The following is a 12,317-nucleotide window of genomic DNA, read 5'->3' as shown; positions in this document are numbered from 1 at the left end:
ATGGCCTAACCAACACAGATCTGAAGCATTTTGTCTGGTCTAATGAGTAGACAAAGTTCAACCACTTCAGGGATTAGGTTCTGTTCCCACCAACTGTGCCACAAACTTTCCCTATAACTTTTAGCAAGTCACTGAGGGCCAGAGTTTCAAAAGTGCTCAACCCATTGTTCCAAATGGGTAGAATTTGCAGTTCCCAGAGGCGGGAGCTGGGTTCTGGGCACTTTGGAAAATCTAGCCTGAAAATTTTCTGTTCCTCTGTTACCTGCATCTGGAAAATGGATCTGTGCATATTTCTCCTAGGCCAAAGGGGCACTTTGATGAGAAATACGGAGCATTCAAGTCAGAACACTGACACAGTACGCAGAGTACTTTGATCAGGCTGATGATTCGTTATACCTACTAGTCTTCCTCCTTACTGGAATGCACTTGCCCTTGGAGAAAACAAAGAGCAACCATTGCTCAGGCAGATCCCTTACAAACCATTGTTTTCCCTACTATCTCTAAGTGTTTCTTTCTCTGCCCTTCTCTGACTGTACCAGGATTTGACATGATGGAGGCTTTTGGACTGGTGGAAAAAGAATATGCATCCATTAAAGGAGTGGCCATGGAACCGTATGTGTTCAGCAGGACCCGTACTTATACTCTCTTCAGAGATATTCAGCTAACCCAGAGAACAAGGTAGTTTGGGAAGATAGCTGAGAACCACATGGATTCCAACAAAAGTTTATTCTCTGTCTGTTGCATAAACATTGGCTCTGGTCCACATAATGAAGGGTATCGACTGGTGGGGGTGGGTGTAGATACTGGCCTAGTGAACACTCAACTGGCCATTTCCTAATGAAAATAGCATGAATGCTAACCCCACCCTAGTGAAACTGAAAAGCATGCAAAGATTTTTTCCCCCCTTAGAAGACATGTATTGTGTGCTGATCGATAAATCACCCCCTGAACTGCCTCAAGATGGATCATATGATGGGACATGTCACAGAAACTTCATTGAATACAGTAGGGTGATTGGGGCATTGAGTTTTTGCAAGGCCAAGCTCAGATTTTAGGTGCCTACTGGCACCTTCCCTGTTTTAGCTGTGTGTCTTCAATATCACTGCTGTCCAGAATTAAGTGCTGAAAGACTGTATGTGATGACCCTTGAGTTCTGTTTAATTGTCCTCTGTTGGGGATACATTTAATTCTTTCCATGACCACTCCTCTCCTCATCCACATGCATTTAAAAGATCAAACTTTGAGGCAAAGTCTCAGCTAGAAACATGATTGGGCATGACCTTTTTAACCTCTTTCACCCTTTCCCCTAATGTTCCTGGTTTGCAGTCTGACAATTACTGTTGTAGAATACAAGCTCATAGCTCCACTGCGCAGCTTGATTTTGATTGACAAGAAGGATTAACCAGTGACTTTGGAATGTGACTTTACTGTGCACCTCATTAGTTGGGATCCTTCTCAAAGCCATAGGCATCATCATGGGTCAACTTTCATTCCTGGCGGTGCCAATGACCCCAGTAGCATTATGGAGTATAAATCATGGCAGATTTGACTCTTAATAGTCCGTTTTATTTTATTTTACTTTATTTTATTTTTATTTAGCCTAATTACTAGAGCACTGGGATCATTTAAATCTTATTTAAAGAAGCAAAGCTTCTTACAGTAAACAGAGTAGGGGAATTCAGAAGGCTCTACGTATTTAAAAAAACATAGACAAATCCATTTGCTCAACCAGTAGGCGTATCAGATACACAAATATGCCCTTTCAAGGACATTATATAATTTAAAACAAAACAAAACTTGATGTTATGTTTGAAGCAATCCTGAAAAGATTGTTGAAGTGTTGTGTATCTACTCATGCAAATGTGGCCCATACAGATTACGAATGTACCTGCGACATAGCTAATTTTGCTTTCTTCATTCAGTTTTGACCTATGCCTTTTGAGTGATATTTGCATGCAGTAAGTGCTTTGTAACAAGTTTGGAACAGAAGTCTAGAAGAGAAAGTAAGACCTCAGGAGTCCATGGCTTGACTTATTACATGTCCTCTCACAGGTTTCATTTTTGAGTCCCAAATTTCACAAGTGGTCCTCGTATGGCTCATGTGTCTTTTTGCAAGGTACTTCTAGTACCTCTGTCAAGGCCTGAAGGTCTTCCCCTAGTTTTCTACCGCATCAATCACTGCCATCATTCATTCTTCTTGACAAGGAATTTTGGATAGGACCCTTTCAGAGCCCATCAAAGTAACTCGATAAGCTACCAGAAGTGTCTTTTAAATAATGCAAGGCTGCATTCACGGTGTCTTCAGCATTCCCTGACCCAACACAGGGAGTGAGAGATTGACCATGATGACTGGACCTGTACCTCCCTTTTGATGCTATGACAAGGCACATGCAAAATTCTGGGGCATGTGTTTTTAAAACCCAAGAGGAATGTACAAAATACGGAGTAAATTCTCTACTGGAGTAACTCCTTCAACTTCAACCGAGTTACACCAGCAAAGGGTCTGTCCCTGTATTTGATTTCCACAAATGAGCCTCACTCAGGCCATCATGCCTCAGTAACACCATTCTGTCTGTAGTTCAGAACTGTTCTGGTTGCCAGGAAGGTAGAACATTAGCCCCCTGCCATTCGTTATCATTAGTCACTGAGCTGACTTTTGCTTGTCTCATTCCAGTGAAGTGCTTCTCTCTGGGATTCCGTCTGTGCACACCATCAGCATCCTCCTCCGGCTCCTTCCGGAGACTCCCAAAGTGCCCTTTGCTGTGTGGCAGCTAACAGATGAGGACTTCCAGCCATTCCTCGGGATTATACTTGACTGTAAGGTTTCATGTAGTATAGATCAGATTCAGGTATTTGAAAGAGTAACAGAACCAACTTCTATACTCAGTTGGACAGTTTTATTATTGAAACTTGCCAGTGTCCAGCATGAACATTTCAGAAGCTATCGAAATAACATATGGAAATGTTTTTCTGTATAGTTAAAAACCCACTAAAAACTCTAATTTTATTTACTCCATTTTGCAATGTATACTTGACTTTGACCATTATTTTCCTTCTTTGTGCTTTTAAAGCTTGACAAGTATTAAGTGTTTCAGTATGTTTAAGTCTATATTATTTTTCAACATGCTGTAGGTGAAATCAAATTCTATTTTAATTCTAAGTTCTTATTTGTCCTATTTTCCCCTGTAGCCAGTAAGAAATCCTTGACCTATTTCAATCATGACTACAAGGCTGATTTACAGGAAGTCACCTTTGACCAACAGGAAGTGAAGAAGATATTCTATGGGAGCTTTCATAAGGTCCTTATCAAGGGAGGGAGTAACTTAGATCATTATCTCACAAGGGCAGGCTGAGAAAAAAATGCAGTCAGTATATATTATTTGTACTGAAGAGTGGTTATGCGAATGGTCTTTAAAAAGTCATTAGCAAATTGGCCAACCTGTTTGTGTTGATTTGCAATTGTAAGGAATTTTGAGTCATCCCATATGAAAAATACATATTTTCCAAGTATTGAACGTATCTAACGTAGTTAGTTATATTTAAAATACATATGAGTATATAAAATATATCCACACATTACAAACTTGGCTAACGTCATATTTAAAATGTAATATTTGGTGGAAACATGAAATGCTACAGTAGTGAAATGTATGTAATGTACGTTGAATCACGCGCTTCCTTTATAAATATTAAATTTTTGCCAGTTTTGTACAGTATAAATATTTTATATATTTTCATATAAATGCATTAGCAAAGATATAACCACCCTGTGAAAAAATATGTATTTTTTTCCATAAGGGATGCATTATAAGAGCTAACATAGTAGCTCTTTCAGTTCACTCGCCTTGATTTTAATATTGCCCGATATGTGTCTCTCAACTGATCTGTTTATTGGAGTGTATGCATGTCCATTTATGATGCAGTGTTGTAGTCCCAGTGGTGCATAGAATGGTACTTATGTAATTGCACTATCCCTTTTTCTCTGGATATATAGTTGAAATGTCACCTCTAGTCCCAGCCAAGCAAAGATTTAAGCTTTTAAATTGTCCCTTTGAAGTCAGTGAGACTACTGAAGGCCTATTGGCCTTAAAGTTAAATATATGTGTATGTCTATGGAGAATCATGGTCTAAGTGCAAAAGAATTTGCGAGTCTTTTTGTCTAGTCCTGACCCCCACCATAAAATCACCACTGAGTTCAGCAGAAGGAATCGCCTGCTCACGAGAGGCAAAGGACTGGAATGGCTGATTGTAGTATGAACTGGGATTGTGGTAGATAGGCCTAATAGTAGGTGTTTGTGGGGGACATGGAATAAGCTGTGAAAGGGCTGGACAAGCTAGGTTAGCATGGGGTTACAGGTCAGGGTGTAGATGCCCTGGCGCACAAGTGCCAGGGGAGCTTGCCCAGTGGCTGATTGCTCTATTCCTGGCTCTAACTGGAGTCACCAGTTTCTCTTTCATTCCCATCACTTTCTTCCTCATATAAGAGTAATAATTAAAAAGGGAAACATAGGAAAAAGGAAGGTACTGAAGTAAGGCAATTGCGTATGTGATTGACCTACAGTTTGTCAGATGGCCACAGCTGTTTACTCTGCTAACCTATAAAAAGGCGAGTTACCATGGAGCACATTCTAAGGCAATATAGCCAGTGGATATGCACAGGTCTGAGACTCAGGAGGCCTGGGTCCAATTCCCAGTTCTGCCACTGACTTGCTGGGTGACCTTTGGCATGTTTCATCATTTCCTGTGCCTCAATTTCCCCATCTGTAAAAATGGGGATAATGATACTAACCTCCATTCTAAAGTGCTTTGAGCTCTAAAGATGAACAGCGCTAGATAAGAACTAGGTAGTGGTGGTATTCCCCACTGTATAAGTGCCAGAAGTAGTCATTTTTTAAGATCAAAGTTGAGGGCACCTAGCAGATTTGTCAGAGGCTGTTAGAAATTAGGCTGTTTATTGCCTTTTGATTTTGGGACAACAGCATTACAAAGCGGTGGAAAACAATGGCTTTTTGTGGAGCATCCTTCATACGTGATCCGTAAAACACTTTTGCAGAGAAGATCAGTCCTAACCTGAATAGAAGGGGCAGCTGTAACACAAGATTTCAAGAAGAGAAGTAACTCTATGTTCTGGAGGCTGGAGAGGGGGATGGTTAAAGAAAGGTTGGAGAGGGGGATGGTTAAAGCACAAGATAGATGGGGATTTGGAGAGAGGGAGAAATGAGGGGAAAACGGCGAGAGCTGGGGCACTCTAATTTCTCACTTTGTAAGACATAGTGTTCTTTTTTCTATTGCACTCCCCACAGCCTGTATCTAGGCAGCCGGCACTCCTTAGGGGATTGCCTCATCCAGAGTAGGTAGTGTTTTATTCCTGAATGCCTCTTGCAAGAGGTTGGAAGAGTGTCTTCCCTCCCAGGACCTTCCATGTGACTTTACCTTGACACAATGCAAGCCTTGAACACTCTCATTAAAAGCCCAATGTATTCAAGAGGGAGTAAAATGAAGCGTCTGCATAATGCAACTTGGGCCCTGCCTGGCAAGATCTCAGCTAGGTAGGTGCAGTTCAGATCATTATGGAAAAGAAGCCATGTCACATTTATCATCTCAGATCTGCTGTCCCTTTCTCCTTGGCCCCTTGCCTGGGGCAGTTGGTCAGTGAGATCGCCTCTGCCCTGCAGGTGAATGCCATCCAACCTGGCTCCTATGCTTTTCAAGTTTCTTTCATGTGCCTGGCTTATTACCATCCTCAAGCCCCTGCACACAGTAGTCCCCTGTGCAGAGACACTGGGGGATAATATTATTCTGTCTCTTATTTTTCCTGAAATCACTCCGCAATGTAGCTGCTGCACTGGAGACACTGATTAAGTTCCTGTTTTACTGCACACCTTCCAAAACTTGAAAAGCTCCTTCAAAGGGGTCTCCGCACAGTTCTTCCTCAGCCCACCTTATTACTCCTAAAAGCATCTCTCTCTGCCCTTTCTTCTAGCTTATGACCAGGCTTTGGAATATTAATGATCTTGGCTGGAGGTGTCAACATAAATCCAACTTGGTCTACTTTAGTTTAAAGAGGCAGGACTCACTTTTTGCCTTTTATTCCCTCTGAACTTTTTTTTCCTCTATATTGAATCTGAGCTATTGTCATATTAAAGGCAATCTGTCACAGTCTTCATTGCTAGGTCTAAAATGCTTAGTGCTACAAATGTGCAGGTCTTTTTTTTATTTTACAAAGAAGCTGCACAAGAAGAGAGAGAATTGAGATGGACTGAAAATCAAGCCCCAAATCCAAACATCCCTGATCTATGAGTACATTCATTTCTGGCTCCAAACTTCACAGCTGAGTCCTCTTCTAGTCATGGAGTCAACAAAAGCTGCAGATCTAACTAGTCTATATATCTGTTTTAGGTACTTTTATGGCCACCATCACCATATTATCTGACTGCCTCTCCATTTTGAAAGTATTTATTCTCACATTACTCATGAGCGAGGGCACGATCCGCCTTTTACATATGGGAAACTGAGGCACAGAGGGGCGAATTGAGTTGCCCAGGGTCACACAGGCCATCTATGGCAGAGCAGGGAATTGAATCCAGGTCACTCAAGTCCTAGGTTGGACCACCCTGCCTCCCCTAGCTATGGCGTAGATCCCATTTGGATTGAGATTTTTAATTTCAACATGGATTCGTTCCTAACTGTGAGTGGAGATAGGCAGTCGTTTTGAATCTTTACTAACTTCTCAGGTTGCTAAAGCTGCTTATCGTTTGGCTATGTGCCTTCTAACCCCTGACCAGACCCCCAGTGGCAGGTATAATCACTCAAAAGTGCAATGCCTGTAGCGTACAGTATTTGTCATGATGAAGGCATGGATTTCAGTCTCACTCAAAGCTACAGTGAAGTAGGCTTCCAAAAACACCTTTCATGGTGCTTTAAAGCACTGACAAACACAGTGGGGATTTCATGTCCCATCCATCGATCAGTAAACTCTATACTGCCTATTACCTTAAATGTCCTGCATACGTTTTCACCTTTAAGTGTTTTTTGTTTAGTTTTGTGTTAAATATGCAAGAGAAAAACATTCTTTTTTCCCATCTGTACCAAACATCATCTTTGTATTTGCTGTTAATAACCACTTTCCAAACAGAATAATAACAGAGAGACCAAGAGCAGCACTAGAAGATTATAAAATAAAAGCCCTGCATTTTCATGTGTGGCAGAAAGAGAGATCTTTGTGTTAAAATACAGGCCCATTTTCAGAGGCTTTTCATCACGTAGCTCAGGGACTGCTAATGGGGTATTCTTTCACCACTAGTTAACTACTTCAAATCTGGACCAGGTTGCTAATGACAGTATAACTGGTTGGGAGGGAAAAACTATAAATTCCCTGCACCCCTCTGTTTGTTTAATTTATTTATTTATTATGTATTTGAAATTCAAAAACTTAGAAAAAGTTTAACTTGTTTGACTGAAAATCAGGGAACATTTTAAAAAAAAATTTCATCAAAATTGTCCCCAACTTTTTTTTTAAATTTAGAAATTAAAACCCTCCACCCAAATTAGCACCTTACATGTAGACCTGAGCAAATAATGGACTTTTTGGTTTGGGAGTCAATCTGAAAACTTTGGGGTGGGGGGGAGTGGTTTGGTTCCAGCTGAAACTGACTTTTTTGTTGTTTTGATTTGAGTCAAACAAAACAATTTTGGGGTCTTTTCATTTTGTTTCAGGTAATTTTGGGGGTATTTTCTCACGTTTTTGTCGTTGTAAATTAGCTATATTTCAAAACAAAACACCATTTCATTTCAAAATGTCTAAACATTTTGTTTCAGAAACGTCAACACAAAATGATTAAAGCTTTCCTTTTTATTTTTTTTCCAGCTAAAACTATTTGCTGAATTCGACCCGAATTCATGAATAGTTGAGGAGTTTTGAAAAAATTCATTTTTTCGGCAAACTTACTATTTGCCAAAAAAATTGTCCTGCTCTACTTAACAACTGTCTCAGTAGACAACCCAAGGACTAAACTAATTATGGAGGCTAATCTACTTCACATCAGAACTCCAGGGATGGCTCCTCCAGAAGAGGGTTGACATCCAACAGTGGGCTCCTATGGCTCTGTAGGTGCAGGCAAAGTCTGATTAACTATATCTCAGTTTACTCAAACTCTTGGTAATCCCAAGCTCGTGTATGTCTTTCAGGGTTTGACTGCAGAGGAACTGTGCTCCAGCTCTCAGCCCTATCCTGCGTCCCTTTTCTCCAGCCCAAGAACTGGCCTCGCGGAAGCCAAAAGTCCTGTGCCCCAAAGCCTTCAGTGCATAAAATGGGCTGTTTGTTGTTGTTTTGACGGAAACTGTGTGCTGAAGCTCACAGCACTTTTTGCCATCTTTACTGACACTGTTATGGGCTGAAGGCTTCTGCACACAAGGGTTCCTGGCTTGCTCAGGGCTGGCTGGGGGAGAGGCCTGGGAATTTGAAGAAGAGCTCTTCTCTTGCATAGCTCCTAAACTCTGCAGGAGTATTGAGGAGCTGGCTGTCCCTGGGAAAACTGTCCCGCTGTTCATAGTCAGGGGAGCTAAAAATAGGAGATCCTAAGTGCAGACTTCAGTGCTGGTTGGACTAGCCCTCCCACCCCCTTCTCCCTCGTCTGAAATTTTGATTCTCCAATGGTTTTGATGTCCTTTAGGACAAGGTATTATTGTCCATAGAAGAGTTCACTCTCTAGGCTTTCACCCAGTATCTTTTGCGATCATTACATGCACAAAAAAAGATCCCCTTGATTGCCGAAGTGGATATGAACTCTGCCAGATACATGATTACAAAGAATCCTCCGTCCAGCAGGTGAGGTCCAATGCATCTATTTCTAATTGTTATCCAGGTGCACGTAGCTGTGAGCCATTTCAGGATCAAACTCTACTTGGACTGTAAGAAAATAGCAGAGAAACCGATCAATGCTATGGGAAGCATCTCCACTGCTGGCTTCATCATGCTAGGAAAACTGACAGGAACCAGAGGACCCAGGAGTGGGTCAGCAGCAGTAAGTCCAGCCTTTATTAGTTTTAATGAGGAGTCTTGTGTCTAAATTCAGGGTTGGATGGGATACAAATCAGAGTGGAACTACTGTCCCCTCCCCTCATTGCTCTTGTGTTGCGTTCCCCCATGAAGTAGGGAAGTGTTATACACCTATTCAGCTTTTGAAATTTGATGAGCATTTTTAATGCAATGTTTTGCACATTCTTCTCCTACTTTTGGGAGTTTGTGATGAGATGAAGCACAGCATGTGTGTGCCATGTAGCCATGTCAGCTCGCACCCTGATCTGTGGGTGAGCAGCTTACATGGTGCTTTAATACTACATAATCTTGGAACCTGAGGACATACAGATCTTGTTATAATTGGCTGAAAAAGGAAGGAGGGTTACTAGATTGCTTCTAAAAGAGAAGACTTTATACATCAGCTCCCATGGAATGGCAGCAGCCACATACTAGTAATCACGGGGGGCAACATGTTCAGATGGGTTTCATTTGGTCTAAAAATCTCAAAAGTGCACTGTCCCTGAATGACTGTCAAACAATACTCAGAGCAGTCACCATAAATTACAACTCAAAAAACCCTCTCAACACCAGACTCAGCTGCAAACAAAAGCCCACTTTTGCCCCACAGGTAAAGGAAAAAAATAAACATCTTGGCTTTGCCCGGTGCCCTGAAGATCAGTGGTCTTGGGCTGATTGACCCATTAGAAAAGCAAGCACCAGAGACAAAAAACACGCTGAATCTGATTCTTCATTGCCTTTACCTCATGTTGCCATTACAACCACTGCAAATAAGCGTAAAAATACTCCAGTGGCTGATCTGGGTTGTGTTTTTATGCCCCTTGGTCCAGATCCTCAAGGTATTTTGGCATCTGACTCCCGTGATTTCATGGGAATGATTTGGCACTGCTTTGAATGATTACAAGTGCAGGGCAAGGCTAAATTAGTGCTCCACAACACCTGACATAGATCTGGGAGTGCAAATAAGAACAGATCAGCTGACTGCAACGTTCCGCACCTGAAGGCAGCATTGCACAAGCAATCTGGCCCATCTCTATTGCATGCAGCCTCAGCTACACCAGGAGGAAGTGGAATCATGCAATGTACCATGACAAATGCCATCAAAGGAATGAGCTGTACGATATGGGAACAGATTCATAATAAAGTGGGATTCAAGCAGCTCTAATTTTATTTGCCAAAGAAGTACTGTGGTGGTTTAGACTGACAGCAGCCCTGTCAGATCTCTGCCTTGGAGGAAAATATCCTCTATCCCTCCCCAGTTTTTCCTTTTAGCAGCTTAGTGAGCTGGATCTAGTCATTGAAGAGCTACTAATGAACAGCCCAGATCTTCTCTACTCCCATCATGCTTCAAGCCTAACGAAGTTTCATGTCTTCTGCAGCTCTGCCGCCCTTGAGGAGACAGAGCACCTTATTGGTTATCATCAAACCTTATTTAAGACATCTCTAAGTGCCATTTGATGTATGGGGCTCATTTTCTAGCCATATGCTGCACATCCCACTCTTCCAGTCGCACTGCTCACTCATCATTAAATGTCTGGGGGAAAAGATTTGATTTGGTAAAAATGGCATTCTTAAAAACTGTGGGTTTTAAATATATCTCTCCCCCCCCCCCTTTTTCTTTTTTTGGTCTCATGCTGCATTTGCCCTTTTGCTAATCAAAACGGAAAGATCTGGCAGTCTAGGGAGAGGTTGAGAAGGAGGGCAGATTTTTTTGGACAGGGAGGATGCATCTCCCAGGAATATCTGCTGCTTTTGTTCTTCTACCATTTTCTTTGAGTGGCAGCGGAGCAAAGTTGTCTTTTTACATTTTGGTTTGTGTTGAAGCCAATTACCTGGGGCCTTGGGAGCGGCTGCTGCTGAAATGTGAATAAATCGGAAACTGAGGTTTTGTTAGCATGGATGAGCTGATAGAGTTCACTTCACAAGGCTCTGGCCTCAGAGGCCTGAGACTTGCAATGCAGCCCAATGACCAGCCACTTCTTCTAAAGTCTGTATCCGTTGTCTTGTGTCTGCAGTTTGTAAAATTGCCTCTGAAAGAATGTGGCTGTATGGGTGGTAGTTAGGGGGAGGGGAGAAAGTGCATGATAGTCTCTTACATAAGGTTATTTTTACATTCTACTACAGCCAGAAGTGGCCAAGAATTTACACAACTTCCTGCCAGACCACCCTACAGCTTGCAGTAGGATGAGCTGTTATTCACATTGGCATCTTAACAAGACTTGGCGTGAGCTATTGTTGGGAACATACAATAACTTGCATAATTGCTGTTCATCAGGACACCTGCAGGCACTATATTTAAAAAAAAAACAACTGTGCAGTTCTATCCTTTTTTCTACACCTACATTCTCGTTAGGTGGCCTCTCTTCTTCTGCAGCGGGTAGAATAATTATGCATGGCCATGTAAATGGCAGGTTGCACGATCAACCCACCTGTCACATTTGTAACTCTTCTCATGACTCATCTAATTCTCTTTGCTCCACAGTTCCAGCTGCAGTCTTTACAGATAGTTTGCAGTGGCTCATGGGCAGAGGAAGATAGATGTTGTGATCTCCCGGCACTGGTAAGATATGAATGACCTATGTGCTCATTGGGATGAGACAGGGGAGTGAATCACAAGGAAATGACACTTTAAATAGAATTTAATAGGATCAGAAGATGAATTTTTATTTTTTCCCGAGAAACTGATAAAACTAGCTAGAGCTAAGTCCAAGTGAGTCTGTGTCTGCTCCCAAAGAAATTAATAGCAAAATGCCTGTTGACTTCTCAAAGACATCTCCACCAGGGCACGTAATTCCTGTCTTGAATCAGACCTACTAAGCTAGCACTGACAGCCACGCAGCTTGGCTATTGGCCTTCAGTTCTGAGTTATAACTACAGCCGGTTGGAAATTTTCTGATGAAACAAAGCTTCATCGGAAAATGCCAATTCATCAAACCTAAAATGATTGGTGAAAATAGCTTTGGGGACCAGCTGGCCCATGAGTCTGAAAGCCCCAAGGTCCCCGGCCTGGGATAGCCTGCATGGGACCCCCAGCAGCTGCTGTCTGAAATTGACATTCAGCGGACAAGAATGTCAGTTTTAAGTAGCAGCTGCCAGGGTTCTGGCAAGTATATTTGATTTTGAAAGTGCTGTGTGTCAGGTTTCTGAAACATTTTTTTCTTGGGATTTCCAGTCTGTGGGAACTTTTGATATTTCAAATTCTCCCATGAACCGGAAATCCCGAATTTGTCAGTTGAAGTTATAACATTCCCCTGCTATTCCTTTCCACTCCTGGGCTTCT

General features: G+C 41.9%; 1 protein-coding gene across 2 annotated transcripts in view; it reads left to right on the top strand.

Annotated features, from left to right (window-relative positions):
• The window catches only part of COL20A1 (collagen type XX alpha 1 chain), a 91,152-nt gene that overhangs the window by 54,697 nt on the left and 24,138 nt on the right, over nt 1-12,317 (top strand). For both annotated transcript variants that reach the window (XM_043496182.1, XM_043496183.1), the window contains exons 23-27: nt 540-678; nt 2,675-2,817; nt 3,190-3,299; nt 8,865-9,023; nt 11,520-11,597. In XM_043496182.1, the coding sequence (XP_043352117.1) occupies nt 540-678; nt 2,675-2,817; nt 3,190-3,299; nt 8,865-9,023; nt 11,520-11,597 (629 nt within the window). The remainder of the gene's footprint in view (nt 1-539; nt 679-2,674; nt 2,818-3,189; nt 3,300-8,864; nt 9,024-11,519; nt 11,598-12,317) is intronic.

Source organism: Dermochelys coriacea, chromosome 13 (assembly GCF_009764565.3).
Source record: "Dermochelys coriacea isolate rDerCor1 chromosome 13, rDerCor1.pri.v4, whole genome shotgun sequence".
In the NCBI taxonomy this organism is placed as follows: Eukaryota; Metazoa; Chordata; order Testudines; family Dermochelyidae; genus Dermochelys; species Dermochelys coriacea.
This window is presented reverse-complemented; position numbering and strand designations above follow the sequence as displayed.